Here is a 21,368-nt window from a genome sequence, read left to right on the forward strand (position 1 = left end):
CAGCACGGTTCTTCTCCTCCCTGAGCACTTATTAATAAAAATGACTGAATGCTTCCCAGTGCATATGAATACATTCAGTATGAGGGAAGCAGCAGATAGGGGGTAAGGGAAACTGTGAATACCCCAAATTACTGCAAATGTCCAATTTCCTTTACCCACTGCCCTCAAACCAGAGAACTGAATGAATTACCAAAAGCAAGGGCCACCACTGACTTCATCTCTGTAGTCAGGACCTGAGGGAGAGCTTAAGGGGTGTTTCAGACTGAAATTTATCTTTCAAAAGTATCCCCCAAGTTGTTCACAGTAGTGTGTTCGCCAACAAAAACAGGCGAGTAAGAAGATAACAGTGTATATTTCAGTTTAAGTACTGTGACGCAGTGCAGACTGGGGGGCATTACACTGAGAAGCAGCAGGACTGTGACGCGTCATTGAGGCCTGCGGCTCATGCTTCTCTGCTGCTGGCTGTGTGCGCTTGCACCTACACTGTAGGGAAGCCACATGGCTTCTGAACGTTTGCTACCATGACAACTACTAGGAGTTCAGTGTGTATGCAGAGAAAATGTGTGTATGCACTTAAACTAAGGAGATGTGCACAAGCATTTACCCCATCAAAAAGAAAAATCTAAACAGGACAAACAATAAGACTGATGTTACTCCAAGAGAATGCACATGAAAACCTCAGGTTCATCCTGCCAGACTGAAAAATATGGCTCTTTTCTCCAACTCAATTTTTTATTACACAACGCGAGAGGCCTGTGGCTACATGGCGAAGTGCAAGAAGCTTAGTGTGCTGCACAGACTGCTGCACGTGACCTCAGGCAACTCCACACCGCACACACTCCTGAACGCGTGCAGGTCTTTGGGGCATCGAGCAGCTAAAATGCGCAGAGCTAGGAATGGCAACAATGCTCGCCTCATACCAAATCCACTTTAATTCCACTGTGCCGCTGCTGGCCGATTTGTGTGCAAAGCATGTGATGCACTGTCTGAACAGGCTGTCTGCGGCGGGCTCTGGATGCTGAGGGGACCACAGGGGGGCACAACAAGTGTCATTCTGCTACCCTAGTCCATCACTGTACCCAACGACACTCCCTGCACTATGCAACAGCACTGATTAGACTGCAATCCACAAAGTGCCCTGCCTCATATTTTCCAACACAAGTGCTCCTTACAACCACAGTAATACATCTACGATGTAATCAAAAGCTTTAGCAGAACCTGAAACCCTCGATTCTCTGAGGTACGTAAACTACAGGACCTGTCACCTGGCTTTCTGAGCAACAGACAACATGCATTTCTTGAACAACTCATTCATAAAGACAAAACTAAAGGCTTCCAAAAACACTGAAGGCCTTCTCTTCAGCAACCTACCATCCACAGAAAAGCATAAACAAACAAAAATTCATCAATTAAACAAAACTGATATTTTGGCCATATTACATCCTGCTGGATTAATTATCACATGTTTAAAGATTCACCAGGTCAGCATAAACAACTCATTACCAAACTTCATTAGCCTAAGAACCCTATTCAAGCACAAGTCAAGATAAAGCTTCTTCCACAACACAAAGTAACCCTCAAATATGTCAAAGTCCTGCAGTCATCACAGAACTAGATAATGTGTGAAGTCCTTTAAACTCTCCTTTCAGTCACTCTTGAACGTGGGATTTCTCCAAGTACATGGAATATACTGGATCTGAGAGTTAGATGAATTCCTACAGCAGCCACTGTAAAACCAAACAAGCCCTATCAGTGATTATTGTTAACAGGGACAATGTTTGAGAAGTATACTCTAAACTTCCATATCCTCACTAAACATTCAAGGGAAGTGTTTGCATCACTAAGTCCAAAAAACATACTCACTCCAGGTGAAAATGCATGTGTGACAACTGCAGTTTCAGATATCCAGTGTTTTAGATTTTTGGGACAAAGTTGAAATTTCTTTTAAAAAAGTGGACAAACAAAACATTAAGGCAGTTCAGTTACATTCCTGGTTTGAGGCAGTGAACTAAATTTTCATATTAACTCACATTCGACAGATACATCTCTCCGCCAATATTCAGTGCAATTTTTTTCCCCACAGTTTTATTGTGTGGACCATTTAAAAAGCTGCATTTTTTACCAAACTACAGTTTTGGCAACCCTAACACAGCCACCTGCTGAAGAGACAAAAAAAACCTTCAGAATGAAGATTTTTTTTTTTTTTTTAAAAAAAGGCAAAATTATACCTTTAAAGGATGACAGGAGAGGCCACAAAACCTTAAAATATTTGGATTTTCTACAGAACAGGGTCTGAAACACTGGACTTCTCATAATTCTTAATGATGAAAATACACAACAGATGTTTATCATGGACAACACAAAAATCAACATCATGAAATGAAGCAGGCTCATCCTTACCCCTTGGTTTCCAGTAAAGCGGATCGATGGCTGTACAGACAGGCTCTGTAAAGGAAAGAGAACAAAGTGTGAGGCAGTGCCAACGATAAAAACACTAATAAAAACAGTGAGGTGGAGAAAGAGGGCCGACTGGCAAAGGGGCTCCAGGGAGCAGCAGCAGGAGGGGCTGCAGGTCAGGGTCAGGCCATTCCCATCCACCCAAAAGCTTTCATGTGGAGCACATGCTTCATTTGTAACGTGACACAGCTACAACTTGCGTGTGCTTAAAGGCTGCTAGCTGGCTCAACTGAAAACATGACGTGTGGTTTGGGCTTCAGTCAGGCAACGGCCCCATCCATTTGACAGGACACCATGTTCTGAGAGGTCTAGTTACAGTACCGTTTTAGTGACACCAAGAAGCAGCCAAGCTGCAGGCCTCCTGTACTGTCCTGCCAAATCCTCAAACCTGGGTTAAGAGTATGCAGCCCTCTCTGACAGAGATTCTTACAGCAGGGTCACTGCGGTCAGTGTTCTGCAAAGGATGGACTTCAGAAGGAAATGCCGCAGGACCAGCAGTGCATCATTTCACACTGAACATGCAGCGTGCCTGAGGATGACAGTCTGCAGTAGCATCCTGCTGTACACCCACTCTGCACGCACAGTCCCAAGAAGGATCTGTACCCTGCAAATTCATGCATCTTCTTCCTTTGTATGCAGATGTACGAATAAATTTTATATATGTGTATTTATACACACAAATATATATACACACACAGATATATAACATTATAATGTATCATTTTGATGGACTGCTACATCCTTAATATAGTAAGTAGTGTATGTCTTTTCTAGGACCCAATTCAATTAAGGGCGCGATATCTCAAGTTTTTTGGCATGGCAAACACCATCCCATCACGACCAGTTCTTTGGATAGGGGAATAATCTTGTCACTTGTATAACTAGGATGCAACCTTGTTCGTGGAGAACCAGTGTATCGGTTTTAGTTCTGATTTGCCTATCATAATTGGCCCATAAACCAATTCCCTCACAAAGAGAAATATGTTTCCACTCTTTTGGTTTGTTTTTTTTTTCTAATTTAAAGAATTCTGATAACCACATACTCTAAAGCCTGAGTTTTCTCAGGACTTCAGGTGCAGCGGATCAAGTTAAAAAGCCACATACACCCAGGCTCTTGAAACCATGGATAAGAGAAAGATAGCTCAAAGGGGAACACTTGTACCCAGCCTGCAGCCAAGCAGAGGAGAAACACAGCAGAGCTCTGCAAAGGGTTTTATAAACCGTCAACTGTAGTAAAGTGGCTATGACTGCTGGCTGCTTTCATACATTACCATATTCCAGATGAAGTATAAAGTTTACACTGGCTATGCTCCATCGCTAACGTAACTCCCAGGCTATGCAGCTACTGCCATTCTTCAAACATACTGTCAGTGCCATCGAATAGCTAACCAATTACATAACATTTTCAGAAAGGGAGAGGATTAGAACACAAAGCAGTGAGCAACCCTTTACTGAGCTATTCACCCTGTTTTTAAGCTTCATGTCCTAATTTTGTATTTTCAACACAAAAGGCCAGCCAATCTGAATAATTTCCCATGCTTAATGTAAATCCATCTAAGCTGGTAGGACAGACATTGTTATACTGAACATTTCATACAAACCTGGAGGTTTGACTAGGAAACATCTCACTTAAAACCAGTATGTTGAAATTAAAGCAACTGTAGTTTTCCATAGGTCATCAGAACAAAATGCTTAAATTGAATTACAGATGACAATGTATGAGTACTAGAAAAGTTATTGCAAAAATCATAAATAAGCAGCAGGGCTAGAAAAAAGGTGTGCATTTCTATCCACAACACATAAAGATGAACATTTATTCATTTAGCTCACTTTTCTTAAAAGTACCTTACAATGTCTGGTTTGCATATACAGGTTATTTACAACTATTTACTCATTTATAAATCTAGGCCATTTTTACTGGGTCCATAGAGGGTAAGCATGGACTTTATTCTCAAGGGCATTATAGTGGGAGCAGAGATTCAAATCCGGCTTCGAGGGGAAAGTGATGACTTACCAGTGCCCTGCCTGCATGCCTCATGTACAGGACGGTCAACAAATACCGTCAAACATACCAAAGCAATTTTCTTCAATGTCTCCGCAAGACTCCCTGAACCATACATATTGTACGTTCACCTATTGCATATGGAAATATCACCTCTACAATGCTTTGACCTATTTATAAATATTCTGTTCTAGCAATTTTAGCTTTTTGTACTGACCACTACTACAAATAAACTCGACACAGTTTAATATAAAATTCTATATGCATTATAGAACAGAAGGACCCATTGATTTTGCAGCCAAAATATGTAAATATTACATGACAGCTATTTGCATTTTTGGTTATGTTTCAAAATCCATTTTGTGCTATGAAATATCAGCACAAATACACACAACTATATGAAGTAAGATTTCTCAATATGTTGATTAAAACTTGCACAGTTAACATTTAATCCTAACTAGTTAATAATTGTCAGTGTGACATTTTCCACATGCTAGTACCCTTCGGTTGCAATGGTAAATTGTTTTGTGAAATATTTAACAGTCTACGATACACAAACTATTAACCAGATGTACCAAATACATTTATCCTCTTCCACTCAACACAGAAGGAAAACAAGTTTACTGGTATTACTACATTACTCAATGTAGCTCGGTTGTTTGTCAGGATAAAATGACAGATTCAATAATACCACCAAGCCATAAAGATTCTGATGAGACCTAGGCTCTTAGATGTTTACCATCACATTTTTAAGAAAAAAAAGGGGGGGGGGGAGATGACTGAAGTTCAGACATTTGGAATAAGCATGGACTACACATTTTCTTAATATCACATTTCAGGCTAGCAAGGAGCAGGCAACATATCATGGTTAAAAGTTATGAGCAGGAGCGTGTGCTCGGTGTGACAGGAGAACTGCTCATGCAGGATACACGAAATACAGGGCAAGGTTAGAAACCAGTCGTGAGCAGTCCAACACGGAAGCTGCCGAAACTGCACTACCCAAAGAGCAGGATGCCATGCTGAAACCTGCAGCGATGCACATTCTGCACATGCAGCAGAGACCAATGGGCAACGAGAAGCAGAGATGATCAAAATAATCCTCCTGAGCAGTCACTGCATTCTTGGACTTGCGCACGTGGGGAAACAGATGCAAGAACCCAACAAGAATAAGCTTCCAAGAGAACAAGGTCTTGGGAGCATCACGTGATGCATTTGCCCTGAAAGGGGGTCCACGAGGCAGTGGGCTTCTGCAATAGGCTTTGCAGTCAGACACTTCCTCACCTAAAGCCTGGGGTATTTTGAGTAGCAAAATTGCCAACCATAGTACATATCCTGTCATCCAGAGGTCTGAGAATCAGACTCAATGAGCACAATCCTTCCTCAAACACTAGATACTGATCCAAAGAAAAACCATAGTGCATACATGGCCAGGAGTTATGAAGGTAAGAGACAGCTTCCATGGACACCAGTCAGTGACATGCACACCAGTCAGTCTCTAGCTCAACTAAGAGGTCATAGACCCCACTGTGTGCTACCGTATAAAGGTCTTGTAACAATGAAAACAGATCATGCATTCTCTCCCTGACAGGTCTTGCAGCACAGGCAAGGAACTGAAGGTACAATTTTTCATGTTTTTAAATCATGCCTAGAACATCTTATGAACATCTAGTTATATAAAACATTTTCACTTATTTTCACCACACCAGCCCTAAAAAAAGTTTAACAGGAATAAAATCTTTGTGTTTGTGAAGGAAATGTTTTAAAAATACAAATTCTGCCATAATATCCCAAATGTGCTCGAGTGCAAAAAAGAAAAAAATTTGAAATTAAATTCCATGTTTCATGTCACCATGTCCTGACTAACAGACATTCCCAGGGAGATCTGTTTTGGCGTGATCTATAAACAGCACGTCTTAGCATGTATTAATAGGATGGGTCTGTGAGCTGGCCATTTGCCTCTCCTTGACATGTAAAAGGTGCATGATCATGGATCAGGAGAGCCTTTGTTTAAGAATATACTTTGCAAACTATGCAGATTGTGCAGTAGTTAACTGTATCCTCAAGACAGCTTATCCACATCTCCGGAAAAGCTCTGCTGCAGTACCCTTAAATTTGGTAATACAGTTAATAATGCTTCACAACACCCAGCTGTATGAATAGATGAAATGCAATAAGTGCAAGTCTCACTCTATTAAATCATTATTGGCAATAATGCAATGTACATTAATAAGCACAGACAGCAGCTAATTCTGCTGGAAACCAAGTGCAAATTCCCCTCTCTGTATTAGCCATGGCTGCTGTGCCATGATGCTCATGGCATCAACACCAGCAAGTGACAGCAATGTCACTCACATCCCTCAAAATAAAAGATGTGCACAATGGCATGTGAGAAATACAAATGCCAGTCCAAGTATTTACACAGGTAACAAAAGTAAAGATTTGGGCTAATCAATTCCATTGTTAGAATCCTCTATGGTTGCAATGACAGGTGCACAACTGACACAGTTCTCCCTCCAAACAGCAAAGAATGGATTACTGAAGTTAATGAGAAACATGCCTACACTGTGTTATGCAAAGTTTTGACATCCAGGCTTCTCTCGACAAAAAATAGCCTAATATAAAAGAAACTTTCAATCATATTTTTATAATCAATGTTGTAAAAAGTATTGCTAGCGAAGTACATGCGTATAACAGACAACCTGATAAACAGCATGAGTTAACCTAGCCCATGACCCCATCATCCCATTTCACAAATGCTAAAGACGACAACACAATAGTTCTTACTCTGCCCACTGAGGAAGCTGCACAATTCATAGATAATTGGCTATAAGAGGGATCCTACTAAATGTTTGACACCAAAATGAATGTGAATGAATGTTCAGCAAGCAGCAACCATGAGAACACAGTACTCAACTAAGAGCTCATTCTGATTTATAAAAACTGCAGTGGGAGTTTGGTCCTTTTGCTTTCCAGTTTGAGATTACTACAAACCACACACCAACACCACAAACCACTAATGCTGATGTGCCTCCAAGCTTAAGCAGTATCCATTTTCCCATCATTAGTAACCATTTGCCCATTACAGGGTAGTGGTAGCCAGGAGCCTATCCCAGACGCACAGCAAGCAAAGCAAGACCCACCTTGGATAGGAGACCCGTCCATCATAGTCCTACACACAAATTCACCAGTTCACCTGAAACAAATGCATTTGGACTATGGAAGAAAACAGGAAAAACTGGAGGAAACCCACGTTAAGTGATTGGCTATTAAGGGCGTGCAAGCGTGGGCGCGTTTAACCCTCCTGGGCTACCCATCTTCCCTCTTATTTGTAAACAAGTGAATATACAAACTCCACAAAGACTGGAGTCTCATGTCAGAAAGTACACCGTAGAAGCTGTGAGGTGGCAGCACTACCCGACACACCGTGTCGCACAGCTCTAACAATATTTTATTAGTTGATTTAATCTTAGAGATTTGTGGGTCATTCAGTTTGTGACCTTACGTATGCCATGGTACAGGACATCCAGAAACAGAATATTCCTGATTTACCAGGAGTCCCTCCCCCCCAATTTCCCTCCCAGGTCCTTACTGGGGTACAGGTGCAAATACAACGTATGTTCACTGCAAAGGTCAGTTCAACAATGACACCGTTCACACATGAACAAGGTGAACAACAATTGCAACAATGAGGAAACAATCTTAGCTGGAACAGTTTTGCTAGCCTGGCCAGAGGAAAGAACACAAGAGGCTGCGACCCCAACCGTTCCTCCCCCCTACGCACACTGGGGCACTGAGTTTAACCTCCACTGTCCCTCAACCCCCCACTGACAGACTGCAACCCTAAGCCCGTTCATTTCAAAGGGCTGCTGACATGTCACTATTCTGTGGGCTTGGAGCCCAGAACGTTCTACGGGGGCTAACCTGAGGACACAGCATGGCCCACGACCCGCTCCAGGAACCATGGTGTGTCACATGCTGTGCACGGCACATGGTCATTTGTCAAGTCAAGGGAGGCCGCAATTGGCCCAAGCGGAGGAACACACAACATGAGAGGTATTTTTAGCTGTCCACCTTAGACTGATAGTCCTAAGAACAAAATACGCTTCAGCCTGATGTAATGGGTTGTCGAACAACATACTACAGTGACGTACAGTATGTTCTTCCAAAACAGAGAAATGTTATGTAATGGTACAAACTATAAATGCATTGATTAATAAAGACCTTTCTTTTTTAAATAAGCCACGTTAGATATGTATCACAGATTACCATGAAGTACACAGACCGTTTAACACAATGATATATCACTAAAAATAACTCAAAAGTGAATCCAACCTGAACTTTTCTCCTCTATGCTCCTCTTTATAGCCACTACACTTGCACATGGATTAAAGTCCTGCAAAAGAATAGACAGGAATAGCTGGGCTTAACTATTCAATCCCGACTCCCCTGAACCAGTCTGCACAAAACTTGTCCTCCTCTGTCAAAGAGCTGTCAACATACAGCGAAAACTAGATGTTTCAGTGATGCTTACTGAATACTTGTTAGAGAGGCCAAGACTTGATTCAAATCAAAAGAAACACACTGCAGCAAGCAAAAATGTTTGATAATTTGGTTACAGCCTTTAGAATTAACTGAAGAAACAGGCTGGCACATACAGAAAGTACAACACAATACTTAAGTGCATCAACCTACCACAGCTAAGTATTCATTCAGAATATCTGGGCAAATAACCTAAAACATTAAATTGTGCATGAAGGGCTGTAAGAATGTCCTGATTTCCTTTATGCTGAAGATTGAGATCTCACATTTCCCCATTAAAATAACTGTCACTGCTTTCAGTAAGCAAATTTGTTTTATTTAACAAATGCAGATTAAATACCAACATGTCTCAGGGATTTTACATTCAAATACAAAATGCAGAAAGAAAAAGAAAAACTAATGAGCAAATAATTCACAGGGGAAAAAAAATTCTTGGCTTTCTGAAATTCATGAAAGCAAAAATAGTTGCAAGTAGTAACTTCAGGAACTACGCAAATGGACAAAAAGGCTGAACTTTGATTACTTTTATAGTACTGTGCTAGTGCACTACCATGCACTTTCCCTCCAAAATTTCAAGCTATTTGATGTACACCAGGGACCAAATGGGGCATTTCAGCAAATTCACATCAGTTTTGTAAGCTTATGTTCGCTGACTTATTTCACACCGATTTCTTTTTAACATCCATCACATTTCATTCCATATAATTTTGTGAAAGTCACAACTTCACAAGATCCAAAATGGCCGGTGTAAAATCCAGGAACATTTGCAAAGTTTTAAAAAAAAAAAAAAAAAAAAAATTCCCAAAATGGTGGAGAAAGGGGGGGGGTAACAAAAAATTGCAGAAGCCACCTTACATGGCTGCCTAACTATTCCACAATCGGGGGGGGGGGGGGGGGGGAATCAAGGCTGTTTTACCACTAGGACATCAATCAAATGCTCCACTTCCACCTTGAATAAGTAGTTGTTGATCAGACCCCTATGACAGTAAACTACTCCCAAAACTGAAGGCAATAAGGTAGAGAATTTCATTACCACATGAGCCATACATAATGCAAGCAGCAGCCTGAAGTCTTCCGTGACACTCAGTTTCCAGGTACAACTCAGACCGTGTACAGTACTGGGGTTCAGGCCACACAGGATTCACAGCACAAGAGTAACACTGCATACTAACTCAACATTAACCATGTTAGACAAAAGGGGGACATCTGAGCAATTGATCACCACATAGAGGACAATACTGACATGCAGCAAGTGGTCGAGGTCGGGGAAAGTAGTCAATCTATACAGTAAGTGTACATACATTTTTAAAAAAAGCATTTTAACATCTTTCCTCCCCATTAACTTTTCTCCCCCCACCTCACCATTTAGCTGATCTTTTCCTCTGAAACAGCTTACCTTAGTGTATGACCCTAACATTGTAAGTCATCAGCTAGCCACATCTATAGCTGTGTCATTGTAAACTGGGATCTTCCAACTGCAACCCACCTTACACCTGAAAGGCCATGTTACACATCCTTTTCATCTATCAAATTTCAGTTCAAGTATTGCAGGATTAACAAACATTATTTCAACTTTTATCAAATAAAGTAAAAAAAAAAAAAGGAGCATGGCCAGTTGCGGCCTGTATTAGAGAGGACCAGGATGGAGCACCCTAGAACCCTGCTTGAGCACAGGTCTGAGGTGACCAGATAGAACCTCTTCCCACAGTGGACACTTTGAAAGCACTTTCGTTTCACTCAATTTCCTTCTACAGTGAGTGGGGCTGCACAGAGCTAGTCTGGGCAGAGAATGTCATCTGGCAGCCTCTGAATGGGGAAGGAGCCGTCAGATGCATCATCCCACACATGGGGGAAGGGCCGAATTCCATTTCTGTGTCCCCCTTTCATCTGGAGGTGGCCAGCCGTGGCTGGACATGTGAGAATGCATGGGATTTGGGATCATGTTTGTACGCTGAGATGTGACCTGGTGCATCAACCCCCTTTCTAAGGAGGTGCACACCGTGCCATTTTACCCCAGGGGTAGCATCTCGACATTGTGCAGCACAGTGTAACCTGAGATATGGTGATGGGACAGCTTCTGGGCTCAGGCTTAAAGATAGCCCTGATAGACAGTACTTGTTACTGAATAGGAAACTAACTTAGAAACAAGTACCAATCTTGTTCCTCCACTAGATTAGGTATTCTGAAATGAAGCTCGAAAGATGCCAAGCGTTACAAAAACAAAGAAGGCGTTTACCTCAATGTCACATTTCAGGGAAGACTGCTATTTTTAAGAAAATTCAAGTGAAGTTCAAACCACCTTCTTTGCATACCAGACCAAAACAAGAGGCTTGTACTCCACAAGCACTGTGCCCTTCAAAACGTGCTAGTGGCAGCTAATCGAAGGCCAACATCTGCAAAAGAAAACTGCACCAACCCAGTGGCAAAGAGGGCACTTCTCAAACTCAGACCCAGTTCTCTTGGGACTCAATAAAAAGAGGTGATATCTCATGCTTCAGGGCAGCATTTTAAGCAATTATCAGGTATGACGCAGATATCTAACTTTTGCAAATTAATATTTCTAGCCTCCAAAGTATTTCCAACAGCACACTGGAATTTATGGGTGTACGCATGTGTAAATAAAATCAAACCTTTTAATTGTAATTATAAATTAAATGTGTGAACTTCATTTTAGAGCTCGATACAGTAAAGTTTTTGCACTCCCCATATTCTATCTGGTAAAGTTGGTTGTACAGGTTCAGGAATGTAATAAAACCCTCACATCTTGAAGAAAAGCCAAGAATAACTCTGGGCTTTCCTTCGCCCAGTGATACCGGAAGCTTCTGCTCCACAACACATAGACCAATCAACACTACAAACAATCAGTTTCTAGGTGAATTCTGGTTTAAATTGAAGCCACAAAGGCAAAATACTGTCCAAATTATGAAGCGCATATAATCCGCTCCCTTAAAAAGATCTACTTTTAAAGGCAGTTGCGTGCTCTGCAATCCTTATTTGTGACAACAAAAAAGGCACTTTCTGTACCATACCACCAATTTCTAATTAAATAATCTCTGCTGATATATAGCTGTATGCAAAAAATACCAAGGTCCCTACTGCTGTAAGAAACTAGATGGGGGAGATCTCACGTCATATCAGTTCATTGACATCTAGCACAGCTATCTTTCCTTTCACAGAAATGGGGAAGTCTGGTTACATAAATGAAAAATGCACGCAAACCATATTTATACATCGTGTTTAAAAAGTGCGTAAATTGTAATTACACATTCAAAGAATCACAGAAATACACAGAAAGTGAAGTACATTATAATACAGTGCTAAACATTAACGAAGGTTGAAAGATTATCAAACATAGAAAAGCACACAATGTTTGGTTTTAAAGGAAAATGCTTCTTGAGAACTACTCCACAGAATATTTTGAGAGCTAGAATACGAAACCTCTCAATTTCAATATGTGGACACAAAGCTCATCTACTGGCCTGTGGAAGTCACACTGGTGCAAAGGAACGTGAAACAGCATCTCAAGACATCTTTCCAGCCAGAACGGAACGTTCTGACTGCAAAAGATCGTACCCACACACATCAAGTTGAGGAGATGGCACTGTGTGGCATGACTATACCTAAGAGCATATTCAAAACCGATTGTGTTTAAACAATGCAAATCACAAACAGTGCTTTCAAAAATGTCTCACCATTCCATTTTAGGAAAGTTCCTTTCCTTTCAGAAGGGGATAAAATGGCAGAAATGTTAGGAATTGAAGATGACTAGTTCTGCTAGGGCCATGACTCAACTTAGAGCCGTGATTCTTAGGGGCAAATTACATTTTTTACATGGTCATCAACCCAACTTTAAAGGATCTCAAATGCACATTCATGCTCTGCTGAAACATTTGATCTCAAGTCATCTTGTTGAAATAGAGAATGGAAAGCCCAAAAGTGTGCTAAACCTCTCAATAAGGCACACAAGATAATTTTTGCTCATGAAACCCAAAATTTCTCATTTATTGTGGTGCCTGATGGAAGAATGACTTGATGAGATGAACCTTCAGGAAACACTTAAGTGGTCAGTATGGTTCACACTGTTCAAAAGATGATGCTTATGGTTACCGGCTAAAGGTAATATTCAGACCAATTGACTGATCTGTAGTCCCAAAAAGGCAGAAGGTGGCTCCTTCAAAAGCAGCTTGCAAAATGGGCTTTCCCCTGTAGGATGAGGAGCCTGGCTGGCACAGACAAAGGTTAACCACCCAGGCTCACCAATCTCCAAACAGAACACATGTGCCATTAGCACTAACTAATCTAAGTGGCCTTATTAGACTGAGTAGAGCTAACACTGTCAATTTGAAGCACATTTACCCTGCTGCAGGAAAAAGGGTGAACTTGCAGGGTCCTCACATGACAGACTGATCATCCAAGGCAATGTCAGAGTAGGACCTTTAACAGCTCCACTGTTGCCTTCACTTTCAACCATATGTAATGTTCACATTTGTGGGTCAGCAGATAGACTCAAGCAATTTCAGAAGTGTCATATTACTTGGTAAAGAGACAGTGAAGAGAACCATCGTGGTCTCCCCTCACACCAACAATGTACCAACAACATGTAAAAACTTTAAATCTTACAAAATGTCTGCTGGCTTCCAGACCTGGCAGGAGAACCAGGATTTAAAAACATTTCACTGCACCCCCCCCCAAAAAAAAACCCCCAAACCAACCACCAGCTGTGACTTAAGTATTCAAATGGATTAAGAAACCATGTACTGTGTAATCAGTATAAGTAATTTCAACACTTGCTTTAGGGGAAAAAGAAAAATGCTGAAAAAACAAGGCAATACCACCACTGGACATATTTTTTACTTTGAGTTAGCTAATGAATCAACAATCTGGTTCATTCTGATTCAACCAAAAAACTTCTTTGCTATTTCTTTATTTCAAATGGATTTACCTCAGAACCCCTGAAACGTTAAGGAATTCAACAGCAATATACCAGAATATATGGCCCAAAAGTCTAGAAGCTCAGCTGAAAAGTTGCACAATCCTTTGAGAAATCACATTCCCGGTCAAACTAGACAGATCCTCATCAATTCTGATCAGCTGCTACCAAGGGCAAAAACATAAATTAAACCACACCTCCTCAGGAAATTTAGCAGCATGAGTTTTAAATAAACATGATTACAGTTCCTAATCTGGGCTGTAAGCGTACATTATTAATGTGGTAAACAAAATCAGGTCCACCCCAAAGTTTAAGAAAAAATAAATAAATCTATAAACAGGTCCATCCCATCGCTTCTAATGTATACCAACATATTCCATACTATTAAACACCTCCACAACGTGAGGCATGCACCCCAGTGGCCAGCTCCAGGTTAAATGGATTGTGTTTAGTTTAAAGTGCATGAGTCCTTTTCATTGCACCCTCAAAGTCTGACAGCCTACTGACCAAGTTTGTGGAGTCTGACCCATGAAAACCCAACATTGCAGCTCTCCACTACAGCTGTGAGGAAACTCTGATGACATACACATCACCTTTGTGGTGAATCATAGTTAAAAACTGGGGTGATGAACCAGGAAAACAACCTATTCTTTGAGGAAAGCAAAGCCAAACCTGCGGAATAAAGCAACCTCAAGAAACATCTGCAGGTTTCCGCAGCCATCTTCCTACCTGGGTCTCAACCAAACCCATGCAAGCAGTTTTCCCAACATTAGTCACGTTGCCATTTCTCCAGCCCAGCTGAATACATGGCCTTTCAGAGACAAGAGACATTTAAACCAAAGGTGAGTCAGGACACTGCAAGGTTAGGAAAGGTGTTCTCACTGGACTCCAGAAATCAGCACAGGCTGAAGCATCCATCCTGCTCATTGCTACGGGTTCTAAATGTCTACACAACTTGTTTTACTGTTTGGAATAGCATTAATTCAGGCTAGCCAGAATTTATCTCCACAACTCAAACATGTTTTGGTTGGTTTAGTTACATCGTTGATTAAATCCCCAATGCACATTTTCCCAAAGTTCTGTTTGCTGTGGGCTCAGTGATCCAGATCTCCCTCCATTTCTAAACTTTACCTGCACTCTTTCTCAAATGTAACAAGCAGCAGCAGCACAGAAAATATAGTTGAACAATGTATTAAAAACTGTCAATATTAATCAATGCAATATTCATAAAGCCAAGGCTCTGACTGTATGGTAAAGTAATTTTCCTTCCTGCAGCCAACCACAGGCACTCCTTTACCCACATTTTAGTGAAATTTCAGGGTTTGATACAACATCCATTTACACACCACAGTCACAAATTTAAGAAAATATAAATTTATATGAAAACATTAACCCTAAATAAAATTCTTGCTACAAGGAATCACATTCTGCAGCTGCTTACAAAACTTAATGAATAGTGGTAACCCTGTCAGACAATGTGGTCTGGCAACTAACATATGAAGTTTGAGACACATAACAGAGACCTTTTACACCAGGCAAACCTTGGCCCTTGTAGGCTGTACTCGTGTGTTTTAGCTCAGACCTGAATTGGGAATTCTGAATGCAATACACAACTCAAAACAAATCAGAAGCAATAATCCAGAACTGTTTGTTAGGGGGAAAATGAAATTAAATGCACATTAAAAATGTCCTATTAATATGTGGAATTAAAGCAGAAAAATACTTTATACAGTTTAGGTTCATCAAAGCTTGGTAGGCATTTTAATTATTCAAGAGACAAGAACAATTACAAAGCACCTGATTAAATCATCTGCTTAAGGAAAAGAATATAAATGCATCAGAAATCTTTTCACCATGAAGGTGCAGTTTTCTTCAACTAACATTTAACAAAACTGACAGAGCATTTTTAACATATTTCATTAAACTTTCTGAATTGTGTAATGCATTAATTCAACATTAAAATCTGAGAACCAACAAATAACTTTGGATTACATATGAAGTTTCTGTATGACCCACTTCAAACCAAACTTTTGACTGGGATATGAGTTACTCGTGTACACGCGACGTGTATTACACCTAAAAAGTTGTTAGATTATGGAAAAACTGCTGAGTGACGGTTTGTTACCATTCAATGCAGTTGATTATAAATGAATAAAACAGTGACTTATGTGACCCATCTCTTAATGGCTCTTCAGAAACAAGGGAAAGGAATGGGGAGGAAGAGTGGAAACCCTAAAAGCTAGGCTGAAAAAAACCCAGAATGTGCTCTGTCCCTTATTGACGGAGTGTCAGGTTACTTAACTGAGTGTTTCTATAAACTAAGAGCCAAGGAGTCAACTTATGGAAACAATGCAAATAAAAGGTTTAAGTAAACTGATTGCAGTACTAAAAATATTGTAATAAAGTGAGTGAATATCATTGCGGGGGGTGTGGTGGCGCAGGGGGTTTGGCCAGGTCCCACTCTTTGGCGGGTCTGGGGTTCGAGTCCTGCTTCGGGTGCCTTGCGACGGACTGGCATCCTGTCCTGGGTGTGTCCCCTCCCCCTCCTGCTTTGCGCCCCATGTTGCCAAGTTAGGCTCCGGTTCACTGCGACCCCGCTCGGGACAAGTGCTTTCAGCTAGTGTGTGTGAATATCATTGCTTTGGTTCATAACACGCTCCAAAAGCTTTCCACTGCAGGGGCAAGACAGGAGAGAGGGGGGGGGGGGGGGGGGGGGGGGGAAAAAAAAAAAAAAAAACTGTACAAAATTTATTTACAACACTTGCCATGTATAAAGAACACAATTCAATACTAGAACACTGAACTCCTTGTTAGTGTTGCTGACAAACATACATGCCCAAATTAACAAATTAAACATTCAATAACTTGCATAAACACAAATAGGAGAGGAAGAACACTGTCAAAATGTTCTTCAATTCAATTAGTCATGGTATTTTTGATCTCATTTACTGTCAACCAGAGCAGAAAATACACAAATGCAATGACACTCATGTAGCACACATTACAGCAAACAATCCAACTGTGTGCTTCACTATAAGCCTGGGGATTCTAGGTTTTGCATGGCCATAACAAATCGGAGACGAGATCATAAGGCGTCTGAATTTTTCCACCTATACGTTGAGCTGGGGCAGGGAAAAAAATGATCTCACATCCAAGACCCAAACCCCACTCCACCGCTCACAAGCATGCAGTTTGTTTCACACTTCAATTGATGCAACCAAGTGTTTTTTTTTTTTTTTTATATCAGGTTTTACATCTCAAGGAGATCTGTCATTTACAAACTTTGTACTGAGCCTCATGCTGTGTGGTCCACTGCAAAATGGCAAGTGAATAAAAGTACATTAAAAATTGCATAAAGACCATGTCCATTTTGTCAATTGATGGCCATAATACATATAAACTAAGTCATACTTATAATGTACAGAATACATAGGTATTCTGTTGTACAAATGATTCCCCCCAAAAAGAGACAGATACCCAGAAAAGTAGACCATTTATTCCATTTAAACCTGCTAACCAACCACAGCTACTGCAGGGGTCTAAGTTTAGAAGGCTGGTAGAGTCAAATGTCAATCTTGCAGTTCCACCAGTGCTGAGAACCTCTTAAGGTAGTGAGTAAGCAATACTTTAAAGATTTCATTGACACAGCATGTCTTTTCCTCTTACCGAATAAAGGATACCATTCACTCTCTTGAAATCTTAGAACTTATGTTCTGTGAAATTAAAATGTTGGCTGTGAGCAATTCATACTTTTCATAAATATTCTCAAAATGCAAACCACTTCAAGCCACCTTTCTGAAGGTTACCAGGTGCAAGACATTTTAGGATGAAGTTACTACTGGATTTAGAGCCAACTAAGCAGAGAAGACTACCGTCCCATGGTGCTTTGCAAATCCTTTCCAAACATGCACTGTGCAGCTGAGCCTCTCAGCTCACAGCAGAAGCTGCCTGTGGCCACGCTCCCAGGTCCAGCTCTCACAACGGAAATTCTCGCTGCAAATCAAATTTCAAAATGAGCCTCAGAATAGCTTTCATGGGCAACTTAGAGCTGTGATCACCTGCAGCTGGGCCTACAGTTTGCTAAGAAACCATCTGTGATCTTTCACTTCATTGTGAACTATATACAGGTGCGGTAGACAGATGCGCACGACCCAGGGGGACAGGATCACTTTTAGGAGGACTTCTTTATTACACATAAGCAGAGATTCGGGACATAAATGTTACATTCCACACGTAAGAGAAGAGTTTAGTTATTAGTGTAATTGTCCTTTATATGGCTCTCTGGAGACCCGAGTGAGGAACACTATTTATATCACAGGGACAAACCCTGAGAGGGAGAAACGGATCCCACGTGTACGACACTTGTGTTATTCTGAATTTTCTTGACATGTTTGACAAATCCAACAAATATGCAATACATTTCCGGCTCTGCACCGCCACAGATCAGCCAATTTTCTGCTGCTTTGCATTCCCCATTGCGGTCCTGTTTTTTTTTTTTTCTTTAAAAAAAAAAAAAAAAAAAAAGACTGGCAATGCATACAAATCCATTTAGCAGGTCTCCACGAAGAAATGCAGCCTCCTACAAATTTGCCATGTAGGAGAAGCTCTTGGCAGCACAATCCCCATTCCGTGGCTCTTACGTTCATTCTTAAAGTCCAACAAAGTTGATTTCATTATTTTAACAGACCTCCATCGCTTCGGCCTGGGTGTTGAATTCTACAACTCGTAGGAATACACAGCGAAGCCTTGAGGTGTCAAAACTCAAAAATAATCAGTAAATACCAAAAAGAGAAGAGAAAAAAAAAACATTAAGAGGGAGACAAATGTTGACGTGGAAGAGTAAAGACCAGACTAAAAACTGAGCAAGGGCCAAAGTTAAGATGAAGGCCTGAAGTAAAAAGTCGTGTTGCGTGTAACTGATACGGAAATGTAAGCTAGGGGTGAACCAAAAAAAAAAAAAAAAAAAAAAAAAAAAAAAAAAAAAAAAAAAAAAAAAGAAAACGAGAACTTGAAGCAAAAGCCAGAATATGAGCAGCGCAAGAGCTCCCGCTACACGTAGTCCACGTAGGTGAGACAGAGGCCGCGCTGGTGGAGGCACCGCCGGGCGGGCGGGCAGAAAAGTACCTTCAATACAACATATCCGACTCCGCAACTTGTTGCTTTTTGTCTGGCACGCGCAGCACGGCTTAGATGATACATTAAAAAGTTATAATTTATGATAACATATCGAGATGTGTATCACGTATATCTATGGATATCGCCAGGCGCCCACATGGAAGGGCCGAGCGCAGCACGGACCATTTTTTCGAGAAGTTCAGTGGAGAGGAGGAGGGGGGGGAAGTACGAGTTAGCCGGCTAGTTAGCCACTTTTACCCGTTGAACCCATGGTTGGAAAAAGTGAACCGGGCTGTGTACCTAAAAAGCGCACGGCTCCGTAGGCAATAAATATGAGTGTCTTTCTGCTTAGCGAATTTTTATTTTTTTTTTTAAACAAAGTTTAGTTTTATTTCTTCTCCAGGGCTTTTTTTTTAACTCAAACTCGCCCGAGCCGGACGAGCTAACGGACAGACTTGCTGCTGGCTGCTGCTGGTGAACTACTAGTTCGTGACCACTCATGATTGGAGTTGGAGTAACCTAACGAGCAGACACTTCCAGCGCGCTCGCCTCCTGCCACGTTTCCGCGCCGAGACAGCGGAAAAAAGGCACAGTGAGTGGAGCTCCGCCGGAGCCCGCAGCTAACGAGCCGAGCTCAGCTGAGCCGCGCCGCCGCAGTTCGTCGCCCTTCTCTGGAGGTTTGTCAGCTCCGCTCTGCTCCTCACATGATGATGATGACTGCTCGGGCTCAATCCAGCGCGGGAGCCAAGCGTCGGGCGAGCAACTACCGCCACTTTTAAAGACCGCCGTCCACCACTGAACAGCGCACGGACACAGACAGCTGGCGAGATGCCGAGGAGCATAGCCGAGCCGAACCGAGCCGAAGCGAAGCGTCGCCACCGACTCAGACAGCCGACCCCGCGGCGGTCTACAAGTGTAACGGCTAAGCTGACGCGCGAACCACCTTCTTACCTTACTGCCCTGGTAGCTCTCGAAAGCTTTTAAGGCGCTGTCAGTCAGCTTAACGTGAAAGACGGACACGTTGCTGCCATTGCTCACTCTTCCACAGGACAGTCCGTAGCACTGCTCCTCCTTCAGGGCCGCCATCTTGCTACCATTTCCACAACGCTCGCGCGTCCCCGTCGTAAGCGCAGAACTCCCCTCGGACTTGAGTGAATATTCATAAGTCTTAAGGTGCACGCATGACGACGTGGGCGTGGCTTGGGCACGTAAACGCGGCCGAAATATCTATTAATCGTCAAGCGGCGCCGTGTCGCCGCGCCCACCTCATGAATATGCGAGTGCGGCTTCCACGGTTGCGTGCGCGCGCGTGTGCGCGCGCGCGAAGGCTCGTGCTCGGGTCGGATGTCACGCTGCGTTCCTTGCGATAGCGAGGCCGCGCGTCATTTATTTTCGCTTTCGTAGTCGCGCTCGGGTAGGATGGGGCCGGTGTCACTAATTATTAATAACGGGGGCTGAAATACGAGAAAGCTCCTCCCGTATTATTTCACCTCCGGCCTCTGGGAAAGTGCGTAGGAAGGGGGAAAACATGAGGCCGGTGACTTGCGTCAGCGAGGCGTCAGCGTCTGACAGGATCCATATGACGGCCCTCTCGCAGCGAGTGCGCGCGCGCTGTCACAGTCCGCTCCGTTATGTCGGAAGAGTCGCGTAAGGCAGCCTGCGTGTGTGGTTAAAATAGCAATAATTGTCTGTGTCAGGACTTCTTAAATTTGTTCTCATTGACATTCCTAGTTTATCATATTCTCTCTAGCCGTTTCTTCCTTGAGTATTTTTCAAAAATGTAAAATAAAAAATGTTAAATGCTTAACTGAGTAGTCACTCAGTATGTTCTTATGACGAATATGTTCGTAGGTGTAAACGTGGCGTAAATAAGACGTGTGCCCCTCACCGGTGAAGCAAGACTGGTGTCTCTCCAATGTTTCTGTAGCCCCACCGAGACTATTTTTGGTCTTTGCAAGTTGTTCCTCTCGCACACATTACTGTCTTTTTTGGAAGACAGATTACCATGTTTTTGAAATGTACTGTCCTTGCCACCATGTGCAACTTCTTAAGAAGAGACCCTCCCTCTTCCCTGTACTTGCTGTCAATGTTCAGACCCGCCGATGGTTGTTTTATTTCCCTCCACACAAGCATCTATAGTTATTCCATATTCAGAAGCTTGAATGGCTCCTCTTCAGGACCAGTTACTTTGAAGGATAATGATCGTGTTTCCGTCGCATTTCTCCGAGGAGCCTCTCACAAACATTTGCCCTTGTTTTTATTTCTTCTTCAAATGTACTCCTTGACCCTAGTCAAGCTGGGCTTTGTGTTCTGCCCATCTTCCTC

The 21,368-nt window shown here is 42.0% G+C and overlaps 1 protein-coding gene across 2 annotated transcripts in view; it reads right to left on the bottom strand.

Moving 5' to 3' along the window:
- The window catches only part of ell (elongation factor RNA polymerase II), a 35,131-nt gene extending 14,873 nt beyond the window's left edge, over positions 1–20,258 (bottom strand). For both annotated transcript variants that reach the window (XM_018728288.2, XM_018728287.2), the window contains exons 1-2: positions 19,995–20,258; positions 2,401–2,445 (exon numbers count right to left, since the gene is read on the bottom strand). In XM_018728288.2, the coding sequence (XP_018583804.1) occupies positions 2,401–2,445; positions 19,995–20,129 (180 nt within the window). In that variant the 5' untranslated portion in view covers positions 20,130–20,258. The remainder of the gene's footprint in view (positions 1–2,400; positions 2,446–19,994) is intronic.
- Positions 20,259–21,368: the final 1,110 nt, after the last annotated feature.

Source organism: Scleropages formosus, chromosome 9 (genome assembly GCF_900964775.1).
Source record: "Scleropages formosus chromosome 9, fSclFor1.1, whole genome shotgun sequence".
NCBI lineage: Eukaryota > Metazoa > Chordata > Actinopteri > Osteoglossiformes > Osteoglossidae > Scleropages > Scleropages formosus.